Source organism: Gouania willdenowi, chromosome 13, assembly GCF_900634775.1.
Source record: "Gouania willdenowi chromosome 13, fGouWil2.1, whole genome shotgun sequence".
Taxonomy (NCBI): Eukaryota; Metazoa; Chordata; class Actinopteri; order Blenniiformes; family Gobiesocidae; genus Gouania; species Gouania willdenowi.
This window is the reverse complement of record NC_041056.1, coordinates 3,888,757-3,908,159: the sequence shown is the minus strand read 5'-3', so window position 1 is coordinate 3,908,159 and position 19,403 is coordinate 3,888,757. Positions and strand designations below refer to the sequence as shown.

The 19,403-nt window shown below is 38.7% G+C and overlaps 1 protein-coding gene across 1 annotated transcript in view; it reads right to left on the bottom strand.

The window, feature by feature from the left end:
- Positions 1-2,393: 2,393 nt before the first annotated feature.
- foxo1a (forkhead box O1 a) overlaps positions 2,394-19,403 on the bottom strand; it is a 36,613-nt gene continuing 19,603 nt past the window's right edge. The window contains exons 2-3 of the mRNA XM_028465612.1: positions 5,970-6,161; positions 2,394-4,053 (exon numbers count right to left, since the gene is read on the bottom strand). Coding sequence (XP_028321413.1) covers positions 2,890-4,053; positions 5,970-6,161 — 1,356 coding nt within the window. The 3' untranslated portion in view covers positions 2,394-2,889. The remainder of the gene's footprint in view (positions 4,054-5,969; positions 6,162-19,403) is intronic.

The following is a 19,403-nucleotide window of genomic DNA, read 5'->3' as shown; positions in this document are numbered from 1 at the left end:
TGATTTTAGTCTTTTTACTTCTTAGTTTTTTTAGCCTCCCAAAATATTTCCTGGGAGTTGTGCTGGTGTGGGGGTGGGGGGAGGGGGGGGGGCATATTTTTCCAAAAAAGGTCACCACGGTCTCGTTTACTATTTCTGACTCTCCATAATGTGCATCACTAACAGGCGTAGGAAAGTGGGTTTGGTAAAACGACAAGGAGGCACAAAGACAAGTTTAAAAAAAAAAAAAAAAAAGGCAAATATACAAGCAACGATCACACTAACACTTAGTGGCGCTTTACACGAGAACCTAAATGTTAATTTCATTTAAAAAAAAAAAACAACAACAAATAAAACTGAACAAAAGTCACACACTACCATTATATCACGTGTTAAAAAAGATATCATGATTTGGAGAGGTAGGAGGGGCAGAGAGAAAGCAACTATAGATGCATTTCTAATGACGTAAATCGTCCTTTGAATAACTTTATGCATCATTGGATCTTTTAACATTCACAGCACCAAAAAACGTCCAGGTGTCTCTCTACAGAGCCCATTCATACAATAGTCGTAAATTTCATGTAAAAATAAAAATAAAAATAAAAAAAAGACTAAATTAACGCAAGAAATGCTTATCAAGACAGCTGGACTTGAGTCATTTTGGACCGTTGGTATTTATAATACTAAACCTGCTATAGTAATAACTCTACTTTGCTAGGCACAATAAACAGGCTCCTGTGGATTAAGGCAGTGGTTCGCAACCTTTTTAAGCCCGCGACCCCAAAAAATAAAGGTGCCAGAAACCAGAGACCCCCAAGGAACACTGAGGGGGAATAAAGGGGAGAGGTTTTTGGGGACCATCCATAAAGTCAGCAAAATGATGGTCCATTGTTCTATGAATCTGTGATAACTACATTTATTTATTCATCTGAATAATATCCTTTATTATCCAGGAAGTTTAGTATTATTTGCACCATAGTTAATAGTAATTTTAAAGATGTAAATCCTTAAAAGTGACCAAAACTGGTGGAAAAGGTGGTGAAATGGGATATTTAAAAAAAAAAAAACACAGAGAAATTGTTTAAAAGTTGTAAAAGAGTGGCCAAAAACGGACAGAAAAAGTGGTAAAATTGGTTTAAACTGGCAAATAACAGGCATGACAAATCGTGAATGTGGTTAAAAGTGACAAAATTGGCTCAACGTATGAAACATTAGGTGGGAAAAATGGTGGAAAGGGTTTATAAGTGCCAAAAATGTCTTGAAAGTGGAAAAAATTTGCAGAAAAGGAATTGAAATTTGATAGAGAAGTGGCAGAAATGTGAATAATGCAGTCAAAATGGATGAAAATAAGTTAAAATATGGAAAGTTTGGTGTAGTTGCAGAAAAACGTTTCTTGAGGGCATCTGGCGACCCAAAATGAGGTCCTGACCCCAAGGTTGAGAACCCCTGGTTTAAGGTTCAGAGTGACGTCAGAGTGCAGATGATGCACCGGCATTAAAAACTATCTCACCAACAAATAACTTAGGTCTCATATATATACTAAAATCTAGTAAACATCCACTACAAGATTTATTTATTTATCTTTACACATTATTTAACGTATATTTACATGAAATCAGAGGGCGCGTGTTAATATTTAAAAACATCATCAATCTAATCCAGTTTTTTTATCATGAGCTCATTCCTGCTGCCTTCCATTATGTAAACAGTATTTACAACCTTGAAAAAATAAAATAAAATAAAACGCACCGCGTGACAACACGATTACACTATGTACATTCAGGTGTGTGTGTGTGTGTGCGCGTCTGTGTGTGTGCGTGTGTGTGTGTGTGTGCATGTGTGTGCATGTGAGTGTGTTACGTAACATCAGCCAAAAAAGATCCTCTGAAGAAACGCTCACTGCGTGTTTAAGAGTTCGACGTATATCTACGTTCACAAGTTGGACGCGTTAGGTCGATGCGTCACAGTCCGTGGCTGTACATCGGTACAGAGCAGCCATTCTCAACTGGTGGGTCGGGACCCAAAAGGGGGTCACGGACCTGTACTGGGTGGGTCGTGGACAACTGGTCAAAAATAAAAAAATAAAAATACTTAATGTCTCTCACGTAGGGCTGGGAGATATATCGAGTTTTCTATTTTGGAGATGTAGAAAAGGACAATATCGCTTATATTGATTTACATTTTTTATAGCTTATTTTGTATCAGAATACTCGTTTTAGGAGTCTCTGCTTTTGCTACTTCTCAGAACTGCATGAAAAACACAGTTAGATGATTTCTGAGCGTGTTCTAATCCAGACTTTCCCCTAAACAAGCCACACTACAGAACTCACTCACACGTGCTGTCCCTTAGAGGAGAAAAGGACAAAAGTGACACACATTGTGCAGCTGTTTGTTAATAAATGAGCCTGTGTGGCATTTTGCATCATTACATTTAATGCAGAATTGTCTTTTTGGTCAGACTTTATTTGAATTAAAATGATCAAGATATATATCGTATATATTGTCATTTTGAGAAAAAATATAGAGATATGAGTTTTAGCCCATAGAATCTTTTGTTTTGACAGGAAAATATGTGAATTTATCTTTTTAAAAAGATTATATGTTTTTTTTCAACAGCTATTATTTGAAAAACTAAAATTGGTCGGTTGAATTAAAAAAAAAAGGATCGCGATTTAATGACCGTGGCAAAATGTGGGTCCCAGGGTGACACCAGTTGAGAACCCCTGGTATAGAGAGTAGTCGGCAGTGTCACATGCGTGTTTTCTGTAAGGCAAAAACTTTTGGCACTTGGTTTGTACAGACTGTAAAAATAATCCTGGTTCACTTCCAGAGAGTCCACAGACGGTAGATCTGCTGTAACGTTCTATAAACAGGAATGTAGACAAGAGAAGATCTTTCTTTCGTTCTGACTTATCCAGACACCCAGCTGTGTGTGGTGGTCTTTACTCCGCGGGGGAACCCCTGCTGGGTCACCACCGGCTCAAAGTTGAAGTCCAGCGAGTCTCCGTCCATCAGCGTGTCGTGGAGAACCGTCTCCATGTCGAACTCAAACTTCTCGATGGACATGTCGTCCAGGTCGCTGGGCAGTCTTTCTTGCTGAGTGGGCGGACACAGGCCCGGCCGTCCGTACCCGTTGGTGTTGAGGGGACAGAAGCCGCCGGGCATGACTCCGCCTCCCAGGTGGCCGGACAGACCGTAAGGCATCTGCATCTGGCTTTTGGCGGCGGGCGAACGCATTCCGCCCCCGTTGTAGCTCAGGGACATGAGGAGGCGGCCATTCATAGCCGGGGCGGGGGCCGGGGCTTGGCTGTGCACGTTGTGGGGGTGAGAGTGTGAGAGGCCCATGAGCTTGGCTGGGTGCTGGGTGCTGCTGTACGGGGGGAGCATACAACCCCCACCAGACTGAGACACCACAGAGTCCACGGAGGGCATGAGCTCCCCGTGCTGGTCTGAGTCGGACGTCAGCAGCTCCTTGAGCAGCCCAGCGGTGCAGGTGTACTGGTTCATACTGGGACCAAAGCTGGGCTTGGTCTCAGGCAGCGTCTGCAGGGGCATGGACGACAGCGCGTTCATCCCCGCCTGACCGTACACGCACTTATGGTAGTCCTGCTGAGGCTGGGGGGCCAAACTCGGGGAGCTGTACGAAGGGTATCCAGGGCTCTGCTGCATCATGGGTGACGGGGAGGACTGGGAGGAGCATGGGGTCGTCGCCCCTCCCCCGACCTGGGAGTTGTTGGGCGAGAGCAGGTTGAGGTTGTCCAGGAGGTTCTCCATCACGTTCTCAGAGCTGTGTCCCAGAGAACCCGTCATCTCGGTGAGGCTGGGCAGGGTGGCGGTCATCTTGGCCCCGGGGGCTCCTGGGTAGCCCATGTGCACGTCCGCCTCCCCGAGGTCGTCCTCGGGCATGAACGGCGAGAGGCGGCCGCTCAGGTTGCTGGCGTTGGAGCTGGTGCGAGGCCTGAAGCTGTTCCAGGCATCGTAGTCGTCGTTGCTGTGAGAGTTTGGGCTCCCGGGCCATTTAGAGTAGGAGCCTGGGCTGTCGGCCCCGCCATCAGGACCCCCCTGGAGGGACAACTGGAGGGACACAAGGACACAGTCAGTGGACCGCAGCTTGAATCTATGCTTCAGGAAATGGTTGTACAGTTAAATGTTTGGATATTTGGTCATTCCAATATTTAAAGCACTCCATCTGTTCTGCCTAGGTTTCATATTTTTGCTGCATATTACTTTATCAGCTGGAAAGATTTTAACTCCACTAAGTTCATTTTGTCTTATTTTAGAATAACATGTTATGGTTTCATTTCTTCAAAACTTAACATATTAGCTGGAAAGATTGTGGGAAACATCGTGAAGCTTCATTAGATTCAATTTAAATCTAATCCCAGAACGATCAATATCAAGACCAGTATTGCAGACTGACAATTATTACGTTCTGTACAATTCTAAACAGCTTTCATCCAGAAACAATTCCAAACATGCTCATCATTAGCTGGGTTTCCCGTTTCCATTACACATTTTTGCTAAATAAAAGTGATATTTCTAGACAAAGTATAACTGTGCGTTCAACGTGTTTCCATTGAATGTTGTTTTGGGGAGGAGCCTCGCAACTCCAGTAAAATCTCATCCCGTGAGACTTCGCCGCAGAAAAAAGGAAGCTCCAAACCTCCTAATAACACTCTGTGTTGTTTCACGTCTAATGTGGCAGTAATAATTTTAAGCATAACGCTAAGAAATGTCCCGGTCTCCTTTTCTGTTTACACATACCGCGTCATGTTTACTCAGAGAGAAGTGGTCATGTGACCAGGTACGTCACGTCCCGTGATGTGTATTTGTGGAAAAAGTGTTTTCATTGAGCTTTTGTGACACATTTCAATGTCAAAACATCTGAAATACCTCCTCATTAAAGCATACAAACATTTTAGCGATTGAGTGTTTTTTCAAAATGTGGTTTTTATTGCATCTAGATTTTGTGCATTTCCAAGGGTAATGGAAACGCAGCTACTGTCAAACACAAAGATGGAATCAGACATGTGAATTTTGTAAGTAAAACGTTTATTTTTTTACCAAAATTTCCTGAATTCCATCTTCAGTTTATAACTTTCTGCGTCAGTTCAACATTTTCTGTTCTGTTTACGTTTAATCTGCTTTTTTCTCCATCAAATGTCATTAATGGCTTTTAAACTTCCTGAAATTGTTGACTGTTAATAACTGTTGTTATTAATTTAATGTTTCTCAGCTGTATTTGGGCTGAATTATATGCGTTGAAAATCACCTGAGATATTGTACAATTGTAAATGCACGATATTGTCCAAAAATATTTCTTGAGTTTCATCGGTGTCATAGCGGTTTCCTTTTCAGCAGGTGAACTCTGACTTCGTCATATCGCGTCATATTAAAGTGTAAGTACAACCCCGGGTTTTTGCGGACCTGCCACTAGGGGAAAATCAAAAAAACACCTTGATTATAGGCGTGGCTCTTCGTCACACCAGCCCCGCCCCCACAGCGCTGCACAGTTCCACATAGAGCTGTCAATCAATGCTCACTGAGGGCTGTGAGAGGAGGAAACCTAGTTCCTCCTCCCATCTTTCATAGAAAGGGCGGGGCTAACAGTGACGGTTAGTGACGTCACTGATCAAATCTCAGCCAATAGAAAAAATAAATTGCAAAAGCTGGCGTTCAACCCATAGAGGGCAGTCAGTGACATCACCGCTAAAAACGCTAAATCTAAATAATTTGACTAAAACGTGAAGAGTGGGACTACTTTACTTCATACCTGATGAGATAAAAATGTGGTTTTAGGGTGTACTTACATTTTAAAGTGCAAAAAAGAGGCTCATTTGTTAAAAAAAAAAAAAAAAAAAGCACCACAGCAGAAGCTCCATTTGAAAAATAAAGGTTCTACAGCTAAAAGTTAAAGCATATGCTGAGCATCTGCCAAACTTTGACCATTTAAAAACTTTTTTAAAATTCTAGCTAAAGTTGCGACGTACCTTTTTCTTTGCTGCTCTCCCTCGACTCTTCGTAAACTTGCTGTTGTTGTCCATTGAAGCCGCGCGGCGTCGCGGTGACTTTCCGCTCTTTCCTCCCTCGGGGTTGAGCATCCACCACGAGCTTTTCCCCGTCCCTTCATTCTGGACGCGAACAAAGCGGCTGTGCAGGGAGAGGTTGTGCCTGATGGAGTTCTGTCGAAGGAGGAAAACAGAAAAAGAGGAGATTAACCTTTCTGCAAAACACCCGTCGTACAAGTGCAAATCCATCATACAGGTGGCTCTTTAACACAAACTAAGCTTCCCTCAGCAACCTGATTCCTTTTGTTATTCATAGAAAACACCAGGGTTGGGGTCAATTAGAATTGTAATCTCATAATTGATTATTAATTACAATTATTACGTAATTATAATTTTGTTTGTAATAAATCTGTTTCTGTTGTAAATGTGATTCAATTGTAACTGAGTTCAGAAAATTGACTTTGTAATTGTAATTGCCATGAAAAAAAAAAGTCAATTATAATTTAACATTTTATTTTATGAACTTGTATGTTTTAATATCGGATGATTGTTTCTAATCAAATACTGTTGTTTTTTTAATTCTATTTATTTTATTTTTTTAATTTTAATAATATGTAAATGGCAGTGTGATATGTTATAAATGTAGTTCAACTTTTCATTGTATGTTTTATTGTCATTTCTGGCTAATTCTGGTACATTTTCTGCATGGATATTAATGTACACTAATAAATGAAAATAAATAAACCATGTTACAGTTCTACACATATGTAGTTAACAATTATTAAAATATGTTTCATACCAAGCGTTGCCACATTTGACCATTAAAAAAATCAAATGAAAGTTAAATTAAGGGTAATACTGACAAAAAAAGGCTCAGACGCCCACACAAAAAATATTAAAATCAATATTTTCATTGATTAGGAAATCAAACAATGTAACCAATAAATAGGAAATAAATTAGATGATAGATATTTGTTTTTAGTGTATTTTACAGCTGATTCAGGACACGTTATCATGAGAGATGCTAACAGAAAGCTAACACAAGAGGAAAGTTAACTTTCATTAGGTTATTTACTTCAAGCTCAGTAATTGTAATTCATTGTAATTGAACTTTAGTAATTATATATGAACCCCAACCCTGCAACACACACAGAGAACAGAATTCTACCCACTTTTTCAACACAAAAATCAAGAATCAGGACCAATCTGGTGCAAATCCACTGTAATCTACGCTGTGAACCAACGTAACCGGCCTTAAACTGTCACATTCCACCTGACTGTGCGTCTTGTCCAGACCGGCATGAAATCAAAGGGAGGAAGCGGACTAATCTTTCCAGCTCACAGGCACATCAATGCTGTGCTCTAATGTTGCTTGGTGACACCACCAGTGGAAAAAACGTCTTTCTGTGTGCTGGGAGCTTTGTGAAGCGTTACAAAAGTGGTGCAAACACACCAGAGGAGCGAGAATACTGAGCAAACGTGGGACACGGCTTTAAACTTCCAGTAGAACAGGGATGATCAATATTTAAGACAAATGAAACTTGTTGTGTAACTCCTGAGTTTAACATGTTGTGCTGAACCAGGTCCAGATGTTATTTGTGCATGCGTGAAGTTCGCTATTTGGGAAACGTGTACGTTAGCATAGCGCATGACGTCATGAAACCTGTTCCTGTTCTGACTCACCACATCAGGCTGCTTTCATTCTCTCTGTTTGCAGCTCAAAACTATCCTAATATTATTCAAAACTCTTTGCCCGAGCTCCACGGTGAGGAGACGTCAAAGTTTGCCTTTCAGAATAAGAGCCTTTGATATCACCAATGCTCGTAATATCCACGAATAATCTATACCAGTGGTTCCCAACCTTTTTCAGGTCGTGACCCCTTTTTTCGTGACCCCAGAAGCATTTTTTTTCCTCTAGAATTAGTTTTTGATCATGTTTGTTTCACTGTTACAAATACACAGTAGATAATTTAAATGGTAAATGGACTTGATTTATATAGTGCTTTATCACCACTGAAACAGTCTCAAAGCGCTTTACATATCAGCTCATTCACCCAATCACTCTCACATTCACACACCAGTGGGACAGGACTGCCATGCAGGGCGCTAGTCGACCACTAGGAGCAACTTAGGGTTCAGTGTCTTGCCCAAGGACACTTCGACACATAGTCAGGTACTGGGATCGAACCCCCAACCTCTCGATCAGAAGACGACCCACTACCACCTGAGCCACGGTCACAATATGCACTAGCTAAGATATGTTTACACTAAATTTTATTTTAACTACATCTATATTTGAGAAATTGAAAGTATGAAATACAATTGCTTGAGATTGCGTGTGGTGTTTTATTTTGAAAAAGAACGATAGCTAATTTTAATTCCAGGCAACCACACATGGGGTCACGGCCCCAAGGTTGAAAAACACAGATCTAGGGGTGTGCATTGCAATGACAAAATGATCCAAAACGACTCACAATTAGCATGTCACGATGCGATATATCGCAATATTAATAATTACAAATTGGTATGAAAAACAATTTATTTATTTATTTTTTAAACTTGCGAGAACAAGTCAATGATAACTAACTGTAATTCAAGAATACATTTTAAAAACTAGTGGTATGTTTATCACCTGAATCACACTGAGGCTAAATATCTCAGTTGATTTTTCACCTTTACTTTGAAAGTTCTGAAAACATTTGAAGTGAGAAAGTGACCAAGTAGAATATCAACATGTGCTCATTTGATCCATAAAACTGTGCTACTGACTTAAATTCCGGTTAACTTCAAAATAAGAGCCCTATTTACAAAAGCATTAAAAAACTAACGGAAGACAAGAAGATATGCTTTTGTTTTGAAAAGGGGATGTTTGATTTTTAGCTTGAAGCCAGTGTCATGGACTGAGTTTACCTCGTACTGAGATCGATTATGAGCATATATGCGCATGCATGCAACTCTAACACCAACCTTTACTCGAACCTATTCAAATTAACTAATAACACACGTGTCCGTTCACTTTGAAAACAAAAATAAACAAAACTGAATTGTTATTTTTTTAGCAAAAATTAATTTTCTGGAAGTGCGCATGTACGCTCATAATCGATCTCAGTACGAGGTAAACTCAGTATGTGAAACCGGTCCCAAGACCATTTTACATTCCACTTGCAACGCATCATGGGGCCCGCTATGCATATTTAATATAACATGCTCAATCTTTTCATACTATCTAATGCAGGGGTGTCAAACTCATTTTAGTTCAGGGGCCAAATACGGAACAGTTTGATCTTAAGTGGGCCACAGATTCTATGCAGGAAAACGAGTAATTTCAACGTTATTGTGCTGTAGTTTGTACATCTACATATACATAAAATATAAAATATGTAAGAAACTGACAATATTCATGTCGATATTTCAGAGATTTTCAGAGACCCTCCATTGTGCTACTGACAAAACTTCCTGTTAACTTCAAAACAAGAGCCCTATTTACAAAAGCGTAAAAAAACTAATGATAGACAAGAAGAAATGCTTTTATTTTGAAAAGGGGATGTTTGATTATTAGCTTCAAGCCTGTCCCAGGAGGATTTTATATTCCACTTGCAGTGCATCATGGGACGGGTGAGTATGACTAGTGTGCCCGCCGTGCATACCTAAAAAATGTCCCCATGTATAGTATACACCCAGGTATTTCTCGCGTACTCAGTCTTCATACTATCTCATGTGAACGCACTACATACTAACTGTGACATCAGACTAAGTATGAGTAGTACGTTATTATGTGATTTCAGGGATTAGGTTGCATGACATGAGGTGCAACACTGTCTGATTAGCACAGACTATACGACAAACCCTGACTGAGTAAAGTCTGGTCATGAGCTTCTCTTTCCCATGACTGCTGCTAAGTGTGCAGCTGATTTCAGCTGTTCTGCAATGAAGAATGAGTGCAATGTGCGTTTAGATGTCCTCCTGTCACGGCCCTACATCATCCCGATGACAGGAAGCACAAACTTACAAACAACTCCACTTTACTCGGGAAGCTCAGGTTTCTACTCAAGTATTTATTAAAACACAGGGTGCGACGATTTTGAGGGGATTTCAACGCTTTTAATGCAACTTTAAAGCAGCTCTGATGGGAAATACCACAACTTGGCAGGACTCAATGTGCCGTGTGGGAAGTAGAGCTCAGGGTGTCTGCTGTAGCCAATGGAAAAGCCTTGTCCGTGTGTGTGTGTGTGTGTGTGTGTAACACGCACACACACACACACACATACACACATGAATGAAAATCTTTGGGTCCCTGAGACCGTATGTGACACGGATTTATCTCTGTCAGGCGAGTCTAAACATTCCATCTAATCACTGTGTGCAAAGTTCAATTGTAATCACGGCCAAACTCGTTGGTATCTCTTAGGAAACCGTCAAGGCAGGATTCCCATCGCAATCAACATTCCTCAGCAAGGTTACAAAACCCACCATTTCACAGATCTCTACGCCGTCGCTGCTGCAGGACGGGCTCATCGTGTGTGTTTAGTACACACATGGGCACCTGGTGGCAACTAAAGTAAAAAATGCACATAATGACTACAAAAACACATAAGGTTATGGATAAATACAACAATAAATGAGTACTAAACAAAAAGGGGAAAAAATTACACAAAACGACAACAAAATTGCCAAAAAAATATACTAAACAACAAAGAATCCACAAAGTGACTCCAAAAACACAGAAAACGACGGCGAAACACAAAAAAATGAGAGGAAAATATACAAAATTCCTACAAAAATACACAAAATGAAAACAAATATGCACAAAATTACTCTAAACACACTGAAGACAACAAAATATACACAAAATGACTGCAAAAAACACAGAAAACAACGACAAAACACTAAAAATGAGAGAAAAATATCAAAAATTCCAAAATTCTGCAGGACAGGCCCATCATTTGTTTTTAGTACACAAATGGGAAACTGGGGGCCCAGGGGTCACATGCAACCCTTGGTCTGATGTTTGTGTGGCCCCTAAAGTAAAGGCACATCATGACTCCAAAAATGCCCTAAAATATGGATAAATACACAAAAAAAACACAACAAAAATCTCTAAAAAAAACAACTTAACTGGAAGAGTAATAAAAAAAAAGGGAAACAAATACACAAAATGACAACAAATATGCACAAAATTACTGTATAAACACACAAAATGACAAATAAATAACACTGGACACCATCATCAAAGGTGGCCAGCTACAGGGTGATCAAGCCTGAGCTTGCGTCCCATAACTGTCTCCCAATCTCTTCATATTCATTCAAAAACACATTTTGTGGAGAACACAAACTGCCTCGCTATAGAAAACAAAGAAAAAAAAAACACACACACATGAATGAAAATCTTTTGGGGACATGAAAAATATACTGAACAACAAAAAAATACACAAAATGACTCCAAAAACACAAAAAATGAGAGAAAATAAACAAAATTCCAACAAAAATATACAAAATGCAGGAAAATATTATTAAATAAACTACAACAAACAGATTGGTCACAAGCTGACTTGAATCACATTTTTGTGGCCCCTGCTGTGATAGATTTTGCCCACCTCTTCTTTAGTAGGATAAAAGCCACCGGATAAAGTGCCATCCATTGGGGTTTTTTCATCCCTTTTCCCCCAAAAAATCCATTACAACAATGCAGGAATTCAATTGTTCGCACCTTTTATGGAGGAATTTAATCACGATGGCTTCTTCCTGTAGCCATAGACCATTAAATAACATCAGTGTGTTGTTTTTGGGCCGACCATGAGGAGGCTGCACCCACCCCCAACCCCCCCATTCCCCCCATCCAGCCTCTGAGTCAACAGATCACAGCCGAGCTGGCAAAACACGAGGAAGTGACCACATGAAAGAGGACTGTGACAGGAAACCCAGCTCACTTCCTGTCTCACAGGAAACAACAGGAAACATGGCGGTCGGTAGGTGGAGGGAAAAAGGCTCGGAATGCAAAGCTAGAAGGTCGTGCCCCCATCGTGCCCCCCCACCCCATCACTCTTCATGAGTGCTTGTTGCTTGTTTTTGTCATGTGACATGACTTGTTGATGACCTGGCGGTATTACAGGGGCTCAGGTGGTGTGTGTGTGTGTGTGTGACGTTGGGGGTGGTGTGTGACAGAGGGTGGGATCAGGGAAGGACACAGTGTGCTGATTTAAAACGAGCTCCCTGGCAGCACTACTGAAAGGCTACACTGTTCGCTACATCACCCTCTGCACATCTCTACTAGCTCTCACTCTTCTACATTTCTTCTCAACTTTCAAAATAAAATACAATTTTTAAAAGAAACTAGTCGTTTTTAAAATATGGACATTTTTTGGATCGATACGATAATTGCGCGGTGAAATATTGCGAAATATCGGCAAAATGATTTTTTTTCTTACACCTTTACCAACATTTCTGTTGTTAATTAGGGGCTGTGATTTGTCGTGATCACGGAAAAATTACAAAAGAAAACTTCCTGAAGTGAAAATGGCCATTTTTTAAAATATTTTTTTTAAATTCAAAATTATTTTTATTAGTTTGTTTTGGATCAGGGATATCTACGAGCTCTCACTCTTCCACATTTCTTCTAAACTTTCAAAATAAAATTGATTTCATTTAGTTTTTTTTCATTTTAGACATTTTTTGGATCGATACAATAAATGTGTGGTGAAATATCACGATATATCGCCAAATCAATATTTACCAAACTAGCAACTTAATTTTAATTTTTTACTTTTTTGACAGAAATATATGAAGCCTATATGCTGTGATCAATAACGTACATTTCTGTGGTTAATTAGAGGTTCTGATTTGTCGTGATCGCGGAAAATGGACAGAAAAAATTTAATTCACTTCCTAAAACGCAAATGGCTATTTTTTAAAAAAAAAATTTACTGGCTCTCACTCTTCTACATTACTTGTAAACTTTCAAAATAGAATCCTATTTTTTTATTGAAACTAGTACTTTTCACTTATGTATGTTACTAATTCAATTTGGACATTTTTTGGATCGATAAATGCGCAGTGAAATATCGCGATATATCGCCAAATCAATAATTACCAAACTTGCAACTTATTTTTTTATTTTTTAGACACAAATATATGAAGCCAATATGCTGTTATCAATAAGTTTACCTCCTGAAAAGGAAATAGCTATATGACCCTAAAGAAATATTTCGGGACAATATCTCGCATTTAAACGCAATTTTTCACCCTAAAATAAATATTATGCAAAATCTCAGCTGAGAAATATAAAATTTATAACAATAGTTAACCCATATTTTTTTTTTTTCAATTAATTATTTTTATTGTTTTGTTTTGGATCAGGGAAGGGCAGCACCACTGATAGGCTGCGCTGTTTGACTCCACCTCTTACTCTTCCATATTTCTTCTTAGCTTTCAAAATAAAATGAAATTTTTTGTAAATTAAATTAGTAGTTTTCACTTAAATATGTTACTAATTCAATTTGGATATTTTTTGGACCGATACGATAATCGTGCCGTGAAATATTGCGATATATCTGTCATCAATAACGTACATTTCTGTGGTTAATTAGAGGCTTTGATTTAACGTGATCACGGAAAATGGACAGAAAAAATTTAATTCACTTCCAAAAATGGAAATGGCTTTTCTTATATAGTTTTTTTAACTAGCTCTCATTCATCTACATTACTTCTAAACTTTCAAAATAAAATCCAGTTTTTTAATTAAACTAGTAGTTTTCAGTTAAATATGTAACTAATACAATTTGGACATTATTTGGAATGATACAATAAATGCGCAGTGAAATATTGAGATATATCACCAAATAGACTTTTACCAAATGTGCAGCTTAATTTTAATTTTTAGACAGAAATTTATGAAGCCTATATTCTGTAATTATTAACGTACATTTTTGTGGTTAATTAGGATCTCCGATTTGTCGTGATCGCGGAAAATGGACAAGAAACAATGTAATTCTCTTCCAAAGATGGAAATGGCCACTTTTTCTTTTTTTTTTTTAATTCTAATAATTTTTAATGTTTTGTTTTGGATCAGGGAAGGACACAGTGTGCTGATTTAAAACAGTGCTCCATGGCAGCACCACGGAAAGAAGACACTGTTCACTACATCACTCTCTGCATGTCTCTACTAGCTCTCACTCTTCCACATTTCTTCTAAACTTTCAAAATAAAACTTCATTTTTTAATGAAATTAGTAGTTTTCAATAAATTTTTTTACTAATGAAATTTGGATTTTTTTTTGGATCAATACGATAAATGCGGAGTGAAATATTGGCGAATGGATTTTTTTCTTACACCGTTACTCATTCATTTTTTATTTTTTTTACTTTTTAAATACTTGTTAAATAGCAATAACAATAAATATAAAGGGTATATGAAGCCTATATTCTGTTATCAACAATAACGCACATTTCTGTGGTTAATTAGGGGTACGATTAACCACACATAAAATCCAATTCTTAATTAAATTAGCAGTTTTCACATCTGTTCTACTCGTTTCCTCAGATTTCCAGTTTGATTTTTTTTTTTTTCTTTCCCTCCACCTGCCCCAGTCAATGTGAGCAATGCTAGGCCAGATAAACGCTGGCACGCTGATAGATTTGCTGGAACTCTCAGCCTCGTGTAGAAAAAAAAAATCCCCCAGAAGATCCTAACACCTCCTACATGCAGCGCAGCCTTGATTTAAATGAAACCACAAGTAGAAAACCTCAGCTGCAAACCTCCATATCTACAGGTTTTCACTGCAGCTGTGCACGAGGACGGTTTCATCTCACACGCACACGAGTCGAGCATCAAAGTGGAAAATGTGGTTTGCCTCTTTGCTCTGTTTCCACTGAACTTCTTTATCATGAAGTCGGGGCTGTCCTGAGCCGGCGTTTTTTAACCTTTCAGGCTTCAGCACTGGGTGTGTTCTCCTCTCATGTAGCTAACCAGCTATTTTGTGACTAATGTCTGGATGGGGTCGACGTATAGCGCTATAATAAGTATAGTCTCACAGCTGCTCACGTCTGGAGCGTTCTGCTGAGCTACAACTCTGCGGTCCTTACGGAATATGCGCCAACTTGCTATTTGGTCTAGCAACGGTTCAGCATGTTTGCCCACATGATGATCACACTGCTCCAAGGTGAGCTACTGTTGGCTGGGGACCTTAAACAGGTCAACTGACTGGGTAGACTGGGCCCAGATCCACTATAAACACATAAAGAACGATGAGCATGGAAACTGAAACAAACACTAGCTGTCATAATAACGTACTACTCATGCTACTCTACTCTGACGTCAAAATGATTATATAGTATATATAAGATTATATAGTATGAAAAGATTGAGTACGCAAGAAATACCCGGATGTATACTATTTTTTAAGTATGCACGATGGGCACACGAGTCATACTCAACCGTCCCATGATGCATTGCGAGCGGAATGTAAAAATGGTCCCGGAACTGGCTTCAAGCTAAAAATCAAACATCTCCTTTTCAAAATAAAAGCATCTCTTCTTATATTCCATAAGTTTTTTAACGCTTTTGTAAATAGTAGTGATGCACTGAAATATTGTTTAATATATGAGTGCGGTCAAGTTAAACATTTATTTTATTTATTTTATATTGTGAATTGTTTGAATGTCAGTGTTAAATAAATATTTTAATGTATTTATCCTTTGAAGTATTAGTCTTGATTTATACAATTGCAATGTTTTAATTTTAGTGACGTTAGTACACATTCAAAGCCATAAATGCAATATGACTAATAATTTACATAATAATTTCTTTCTGTTATTTGGTTTTTGGCCTTGGTATTTTAATTTTCGGTTTTTCGGTTTGGGGCAAAACATTTAATTTTGGTGCATTTCTAGTAAATAGGGCTCTTGTTTTGAAATTAACCAGAAGTTTAGTCAGTAGCACAATGGAGGGTCTCCGAAAATCTCCGAAACGTGTATACCTTGAGTTTTATGGATGTTGATATTCTACTTGGTCACTTTCTCACTTCAAATGTTTCAGAACTTTCAAAGTAAAGGTGGAGAATCAACAGATATTTAGCCTCAGTGTGACTTTTTGTCATTGTAAGTTCCAAATGCATCATGGGAAACTTGGAAGTATACTTCAGTGGGAAAAATTGTCAGAAACTGGTTAAAAGTTGCAAATTAAAGTGGCCGAAAACGGACAGAAAACGTGTTTTTAAAAAAAGGTTCAAAGTGTCAATATTGGCAACAATTAGTTTAAACTGGCAAATAATGGGCATGAACATTTTTAAATGTGGTTACTTTCGCAAAAATAAGCATGAATTATGGTGAAAATAGGTTAAAAGTGACAATAATGGGTCGACATATACAACATTAGGTGGAAAAGTGGTGAAAAGGGTTTATAAGTGCCAAAAGTGGAAAAAATGTGCAGAAAAGGCATTGAAATTTGATGGAGTGGCAGAAATCGGAAAAAATAGCAAAAAAATGGCAAGAAAAAGTGATGAAAATAGGTTAAACTAGGCAAGACCTGTAATCGCAAGGCGAATACGTATTTGGCAATTGAAAATTGAAAAAATTGGCAAAAATGACAACCTGTACCTGGATATGTTGACAAGTTTGTTCCTTTTACTTATTAAATTGAAAGTAATAATGTAGAAGACTGACCTTGACCTTAAATATGACCTTGAGCAAAGGTCAAAGTCACACATTGAAAGGAAATGTTGTTCAATGGTACCAGTCTAAGCACTGTATCTCAATTTGTGGCCAAGTTATAGGAGAAAAAGTTTGGGTTTTTTTTCTCGTTTTTTTGGTGACGTCATGAACTTTGACCCCTACCGATCTTTTTACTGGTAGGTCGTACAGCTTCGGTCCAAAAAAAAATAAAATACTCCACTTGAGATGAAGTTTCAATAAATGTAAGCATCAAACTTGTACGATAAATATTCGTAGACACTTGACACAACCTTAACCTTGACATTTTGGCTCCAAAAAAGGTCAACTGCACATCCTTGACATTGTCCTTATGAGATGACATATGTGTCATTAGTGCTGCATTAATAGACTAGGAGGCGACCCAGGACAAAGGAGTTGCGGAAGAAAAATATTAAGAACTCTTAAGAGAACAATGTACAACAATTGCCAAATACAAATACGTCAAGTTTAAGGTAGTTGCAGAAAAAGGGTAAAAATAAGCAAAATGAGCTCAAATTGTTCAAAAGATATTCTTAGTTTTTTTTTAGGCATCTGGCAACCCTAGGTTGAGAACCACTGCTCTAAAGCAGTACTACTACTAGACTGACTGGTGATAATAATAATAATAATGATGATAATGATGATGATAACTGACCTATATACTAAAGTCAATAAAGCGATGACTATAAATGATGAGGGGAAATCCCAGCGCAGGAAATGTAAAATATCTGATTGTGTCAATAAAACAAGTATCAACACCATCTGCTTCCAGTGTGGTGAAAAGGTAATGACATTGTTATTAAGTTCAGAGAATCGTGTTTGATTGGTCAAGAAAACAGACACGTTTGTTGGTTGTTGTAGTACAAAAATATGTTATTTTTTTTAATTAATCATGAAAACTGAGCCAAGGATTTTCTTTTTTCTACAGAGCATTCAGGCACAAAGAACAGCTGATGGCATAAAAAAAAGGGTCCCTTTCTCGCCCGCTGACGTCAACTTCTAAAAAAAAAAAAACCATTTAGGAAAAGTGACCACCAGGCTCGGAACACAGAGTGCCCAGTGTGGAGCATCAAAGATTCCCTTTACAGCTCTATGAGCCCAAGAGGCCGAGCGCAATATTCAGCCAAGAGCCTCTTAACAACAGCTATTGTTGGACGTTATACGACCATCATAAAATACAGATGGAAAGGCAGAAACGCAAGTCATGCGGAAGCAAATCTGTCTGCAAATGTATTTACTGATGGCCTCTTAGCAGGATTGCCTTTTCCCCCAATCCACAGTAAGCAATCAGTGCAGCCACACTCTCACACACACACACACACAGAACTAAGTCGTGATAATTATTGCTAATGCTAAAGTTACTGTACAGGACCGATGGTGAGAACTATCGGTGAACTTCCTGTTGCATTGTATCCACACAGGAAGCAGTGGCCAGTCCAGATACCGATCCCACTACTGCCTTTGGTTTCTGTGAACACAGCTGAGGAAGAAGGAGCGACTGGGTCCATAAGTGGCCCCTCGATCTAATTTTGTACAAAATGACAGAAAAATACACAAAACAATAGCCAAAAAATGGAAAATGTCCCCCAAAAAACAAAAAACACACTAGATGACTATAAAGATGCACAACAATATACAACATAACAAAAAATGCACAAAATGACTTGTATCACACAAGACAACAAAAAAACACACACGATGACAAAAAAAAGTACAAAAATACTAAAAAAAAAAAGCAAGATGACTACAAAGATGGGGGCAATGTCACACACACACACACACACACACACCTTTGCGCAGAACAAACGATGTTATATTCCTCTGCCTGACGAAGCAGATAGTTTGTGATATAACGCCGCTGCGCACAGTCATGGAGACGGAGGAGGAAGTGAACTCTGTGACCCGTGATTTAAAGGAAGTTTGGGATCACGGGGATAATTTTAATAAACCATGAAATATTAACGTGAATAACTTTTAGCAATACAAAATACTTTTTTAATATTGACCTTCTTTTTAAATCCAAACAAACTGCGACACAGTGACGTCATGAACCCGGAACAGGAAATAGCGCGCTCAATACAGAGATGGAGCCGTGATCTTAAAATGAACGTTTTGCGACACCAAATTATTCCAAAAATAATGGATGCACACACTGATGGTATTTGGAAGCCGTTGACAAAGTTTCAGGTCAAACTCATACCGTGTCGGGGAGAAATTTGCCCCACACACACGCACGCACGCACGCGCAGACCTTTGCTGCTTTATAGATAGACGTGACCTTGCCTCTTGTCCTACTGGTTAGATTTTCTTCTAACCGGTCAAAGCACCATCCTGTTCTGATAGGATCTTGTTTTTAGTTTCAGTGTTTTTGTTTCAGTTCGAGTCAATAAATCAGATTAGTTCAAATCTAAGTTAAGCTATGTGTTTATAATTCAAACATTCTTCTATTTATTATACTGTATATATTGGTTATTTTAATGATTATTTATTATTTATGATGGCTGATGTGATGCTACAGGTTTTCTGCTGCTGGTTGATTTCCTGACTCAGACTTTAAGCAGCTCATGTGCGATAGACAGGGACTGGGTTGTGCTGGCTAAGCTCACCATGCTAAAATATGTGCATGTGTTCCTGTGTGCAACACAATGCGGGTCTGTAAATGCACAGAGCCGCGTCTGTAGCAGCGGGGATATTTTTTACCCCTGATCGGCACGGCCACTGCACTGGGCTGTGG